Source organism: Nothoprocta perdicaria, unplaced genomic scaffold (genome assembly GCF_003342845.1).
Source record: "Nothoprocta perdicaria isolate Ctin4 unplaced genomic scaffold, notPer1 scaffold_109, whole genome shotgun sequence".
In the NCBI taxonomy this organism is placed as follows: Eukaryota; Metazoa; Chordata; class Aves; order Tinamiformes; family Tinamidae; genus Nothoprocta; species Nothoprocta perdicaria.
In genome coordinates this window covers 32,676-38,184 of record NW_020454194.1, presented here as the reverse complement: position 1 = coordinate 38,184, position 5,509 = coordinate 32,676, and the positions used below count along the sequence as shown (strand labels likewise).

The 5,509-nt window shown below is 45.9% G+C and overlaps 1 protein-coding gene across 1 annotated transcript; it reads left to right on the top strand.

The window, feature by feature from the left end:
- Positions 1-450: 450 nt before the first annotated feature.
- Positions 451-1,949, top strand: TMSB4X (thymosin beta 4 X-linked). Its single transcript, XM_026047232.1, has 3 exons — positions 451-537; positions 1,135-1,248; positions 1,576-1,949. The coding sequence occupies exons 2-3, from the start codon at positions 1,149-1,151 to the stop codon at positions 1,608-1,610; spliced, it is 135 nt and encodes a 44-aa protein (XP_025903017.1). The 5' UTR covers positions 451-537; positions 1,135-1,148; the 3' UTR covers positions 1,611-1,949.
- Positions 1,950-5,509: the final 3,560 nt, after the last annotated feature.

The window sequence follows — 5,509 nt, the reverse complement described above, 5'->3', positions numbered from 1 at the left end:
TTTCCTCGCTCCCCTGGCAGAGGCAGCCGGCGGGGGGCGGTTTGGGAGCAGCCCCCGCGGATGAGTCCCCGAGGGGTCCCACTTTCCCTCCCTCCTTCCCGCCGGGAGCGGGGCGCCCACCCGTGTCTGTGTCCCCTGCGTCCCCCCCTCACCGCCACCACCGCAGGGATCGGGCTGCGCCGCGGGGTGTCACGGTCACCCGTGGCCCCGTGAGGGGAGTGGGCGAAGGGGCACCCCGGAGCTGGGGACCCACCCCCCGGCAGCGCGGACCCCCCGRAAGGCGCCGGCGTCGCCCGCATCGCGCTTGCAGGAGCGGAGGCGCCGTAGCGGGTTCGTGTGCGACGGGAGAGGGGAGGGGAAGGAAGCAAAAAAAAAAAAAAAAAAAAAAGGCGGAAAGCGGCAAAACCCGGTGACATCACCAGCATTTGCATAGGCGCGGGGATAAAACCGCCCCGCCAGCGAGCGCCTCTTTATACTCGCGTGCGGAGCGGAGCGGAGCGGCTGCGGGGCTGAGCATCACCCGGCGAGGCGACACCGGTGGGTCCCCCCGCCCCCCGGCCCGGCCCGGCCCCCCGCGCCGGGACCCCCGCGGCGGCGCCGCTGCCCGCGCCCGGCCGCGGCGGGAGCGGAGCGGGGCTGGGCAGGGCAGGGGGCTGTTGTGGGGCGGGGGGGCTATTGTCTCGCGGGGGCTATTGTCTCAGGGCCACGCTGCTGCAGGGCGGTGGCGCTGCGCGTCGGGAGCGGCGAGCGGGCTTTGTTGTGCTCCGGGCGGYTTAATTTTGTATTTCTTATTTGCATATAGATTTTTTCCCTCTTTTCTCCACTTTTTTTTCTTTTTTTTTTTTTTCCTTTTTTCCCCGACGCTTTGAAACCCGGGCGCTTGCGCCCTGCTGTACCCCCCAGAGCAGCGTGCAAATGCTCGGGGCAGGCGGCGGCTCTGATGCTGGATTAAATCGGCGTTTTCCCCCTTCCCTCCTCCTTTCCCTGCCCTTCCTGAGGCGCCGCGCGCTGGGATTGCGCAGTTTAATCCCGGCGTGCGCCGAGCTGGGGCTGCCGCGCCGGGAACGGGGAGCGGGGGGAGCGGAGCGGAGCCCTCGCCCGGTGTAACGCGCCCCTCTCCCGCTGTGTGCGCAGAGTCCCCTGCCAACATGTCCGACAAACCCGACATGGCCGAGATCGAGAAATTCGACAAGTCGAAATTGAAGAAGACAGAGACGCAAGAGAAAAACCCGCTGCCTTCAAAAGAAAGTGAGTGCGGGCGGCGGCGCGGGGCAGCGCCAGACAAAGAGCGGAGGGAGGGAAGGAGGGAGAGAGGGAGGGAGGGAAGGAGGGAGAGAGGGAGGGAGAGAAGGAGGGAGAGAGGGAGGGAGGGAAGGAGGGAGCCGCCTGCGGCGTCGCCACACCAAATCCCTTAAAAAAAAAAAAGGCATTTTCCTTTTTTAAATTTAAAAATTATATTTCAATTTCATAGATGTCAATTTATACAAAACTGTAGTAACTATCTTGTAAATACATTTCTCGGCTTCTTGATCTTTATTTTTCTCTCTCTCTTTTCTTTTTTCCCTCCCCTTTCAGCAATTGAACAGGAGAAGCAAGCGGGTGAATCGTAATGAAATCTGCCCTTCCAAATTATGCACTGTACATTCCACAAGCATTGCCTTCTTATTTTACTTCTTTTAGCTGTTTAACTTTGTAAGATGCAAAGAGGTTGGATAAAGTTTAAAATGACTGTACTGCCCCTTTCACATCAAAAGAATAGAGAGAACTACTGACACTGAATGAAGGCGCTGCCTTTCCCTCTGCCTGTCTGGCTTTGGTCCTGGTGGCATGAAAGAGCTTGCATGTTGATGAAAGAAGAACCTGGGTGGGACTACAGTAAACTAGAGTAACACACGAATAAATGCAAAGCTGTACCAAGGTCCTGCGAGCTGTAAAATGCAGTTAATCGAGTGCCATTTTTTTTTGTTCAAATGATTTTAATTATTGGAATGCACAATTTTTTTAATATGCAAATAAAATGTTTTAAAACCTGGATGGTATTTATGTCCTCTGTTTGGAGACCTGGATGTGAAGCCTAAGTTGCCAGTACGTGGGATGCTAGAAACGCTTTGGAGATGATTTGGACATCAGTCATCATCATTTTTTTGATACATGCTCAGACCAATAGTAATATATATTTGCATACCTCGAAGCTAGTTTTTAGATGATTTCAGTAAAAGAGTTGCATTGCTTATAATTTGTTGTCATGTGAGTATATATTTCAGTTGATATATTCTTTTGAGATTTAATACTGAAATTGATAAAGACGAACATCTGGTTGTTTGTTCCTCTGCCACACCCATAGCATAGCTCTTAGTGAGAACCCAACTATTGTTGCACAGAGCCAGCCTCTGCTGTATATATCTATAGTTTCTTTAAATAATATGCTACCTTATTGTAATAATTAAGATCTGGCTTATTAATATATTAACTCCATTGTTAACACAGGCCTTGTAGCATTTTGAAGATAGTGAGCAGTGTTGTCGGCAAATACTAAAACGTTGCTAATGTGTTGGAACACAGCTGTCTAATCTCTTGTCCACTGAATGATCCTAAAAATTGGTATAAAAGAATAAAAATCCATAATTTATCTTCTAATATAAAACTAAACATTCCGGAAAAAAATACTAGTAGCTTGTAAAATTAGAAATGATTGAATTAATTCCGTATGTAAGTGGCAACACCCCATGTTGCTGGCAGGCCTAGGACACTTCACTGATTTTTTTTTTTTTTTTTAAATCTCTTAAATGACGGTGAAATTTGGAAGCTGAGGATTTACTTTAGTAGTTACGATATTCCCCATTTTCCTAAAATGTTGAAGTGAGTACTAAGTGTTCTGGAGAAACCAAAATGCTTTCAGAGAGGCTTTGTGGGAGCTTGGGAGTGTGTTTCTTTGGTGCCTTAGTTGTGTATTTAGATGTTGAGTATTCATTTGAACTAGTTACTGTAAAGCAAATTATGTGTCGCTGGGCAAATCTGATTTTTTTTTTTCCGAAGTTAGTGGCCTTCACTTGGGGAGGTCGTGTAGGTTTGGGGCTTCCTCCTTTCTTGTCTGCTTTTCAAGGATCACAGCAGCAAATCCTGTCCTTGAGTTTAGACCATGGAGGAAAGAGCCCAGCTTGCTACCTGGACACCTGGTGGATGTCCATGGCTTTAGAGAAGGAGCTCGCCAAAGGTACTGCATAGGCCTGGGTCAAACTCACTGGGTCCCATGGCAGCAGTTGAAAGGATTCAACCTGCCTGTGCCATTTTCATGCAATTTTCATGCAATTCMTACAAATATTTGGGAAGTCCTGGTGGCGTAAGGACCTCACAGTGATTTAAGCTGTTAAGGAATAAAGTGCTTTTACTTGTTTACTTGTGCTGGTTCGTGCTTTATAGGCTTTCATTTTATTCCCCATGTATAAAGGGGAAGGTACAGGAAACTTTTAGCTGAGTTTCTGAAAAGTCAATTAAATGATCAACTCCCAGCTACTGATCTTAATCAGGTAACACAGGATGTAACATGACTAAATTCAAAAGTGTGCAGACTGAGCAGTACGTGCGGAAGCGCGCAGAAGTGTCTGGCTGCAGTGGATTCATCTCTGCAGAAAAAACCCAAACTGGTAAATTTTTAAAAGAGGTAAAGATGTATATTTTTAAAAAATGTATGTAACTTTGTACAAGTCAAAGAAAGTGTGTGCAGAAAGCAATGAAATAGCAATAAGACAGGAGGCCTTCACCTTCTGAATCACAAATTCAAGCTAGCCAGAAGAYGAAGGCTGTGGCTATCAGCTACGTGTCTGGTGTCCGAGGCACAAGGGAACAGATGATGAGGCTCAGCTCTCCAAACCTACACAACTGCATGGGAACTGAAGGCTCAGGTGGACTGACTGTAGTATTTGGGGGTTTTATCCACACTAGTTCTTCACCATGGTTGAAAAAAAAGAGACCAATATCTTAGGCTGTCAGTCTAGAAACTTTCACCCCAATAAAAGGGGAGGWAAAAAAAATAACAACAAAAAAAGAAATATAGCCCCCAAAGCCTGGTTATGAGGAAGGGTTGTCTGGAACAGCAAGGCACGCAGGGTTTTTGGTCTGACCCCCTATGCCAGCCTGGCGAGACGTGGGGCTTCACAGAGTGTGTGCGGCCTCCCTGCCCCCACAGAAGCGCTGCTCCCTCAGGGCTCCGCGTCCAGTCCTGAAGCAAATTGCTCTTTTCTCAATATTTAAAGAGATGATTTTCAGGCACCTCCCAAGATATTGCTAACTAAGTGTATATATCGTGCAGAAAGCATATGCTAGCAGTATCCAAAATAGGTCATTGTGGTACTAAAGTTAATTAAAGAAAAGCCGAGAMTTTAATGAAAGCATTTTGATCTTCTGGACTATTTTTGTGTAATGCTGAATGTGTGGTAAAACACCACTTCCCTTAGTAACCCTTTACTTCCCTTAGAAACGGTGTAGAAATGAACAGTTCCTATCTTGTATTGTAATTATATATGGCTGACACGTACAGCCACCAAGCAAAATAAAATTTATTAATGTGTACTAATCCAAGCATCCTAGAAAATAGGAGGAGCACATAGCACAGTGTTTAGCACATCAGTTCCACAGGGCTGATATTAAAAAAGACATGAGGAAGCAAAAGAAGAYGTAGCTGATGCCTTTTTGCTCCCATACACCAGTATTACTATGCACAGCAACCTGTAATGGCCCCGGTGAGCTGTCTGTACGTTTCCTATTCAACACGCAAGGATACTGAATTGCAAATAAAAATGGGATATTTTTTTACTTTGTACAAAGGCAATTCCAGGCAATATCTTTCCATTGTTCCATTATTTGTACACTGTCTGACAGATTCATTTGCTATTATCCCTGAGATATGATAATGTTTTAAAAGGGCTTTATATTTTTTTTCACTATGCACCCGTTTTAAAACTCTATGACTTGTGCAAGAAAGAGCCTTCGTCTACTTTTTTTTTTTTTTTTTCTTTCTGATGTCAGTTAAGGCTAAAGGTCCGATTTCCACTATGACTCTCACTCGATTTTAAAAATTTAAGACTCTTCTCTGCCATTACCTCCTTCCTCCTCAGGAAAAAAAAATCAAATAGTGTGTGTTTTGGGAGCCATTTTATTTTGCCTTTGGGTTAATGAGCCTTCAGCATACTGTGCAGCAGAAAAGGTACTCTTTCTTTCTCGTATTCTCAATTATGAGAGTAAAATATTCCTTTTTCTCCTTGTAATTGAAAGCTGAGGCTCTCAGGAGATTTTTCAGTCTTCCAGAGTTTTGGCTTTATAAAAACTGTCAGACATCATGAAATTCATACAACACAATGAGAACTGTCAACTGGGAGATTCTGCAGCCACTGCTCCATCACATGTAGAGATAAAGAGGGTGTTGGTGGCAAAACGGAGTCAAATTTATACCATTAATTACAGACCACAATATATATAGAATAAGACAGTGATGCTGTACAAAGTCTCCTAC

Bases quoted from the DNA above. Each gene is read 5' to 3' on its own strand.
- TMSB4X (XM_026047232.1), top strand. From the start codon at position 1,149: ATGTCCGACAAACCCGACATGGCCGAGATCGAGAAATTCGACAAGTCG. The intron at 1,249-1,575 runs GTGAGTGCGGGC...CTCCCCTTTCAG, and splicing joins CCCGCTGCCTTCAAAAGAAA to CAATTGAACAGGAGAAGCAA.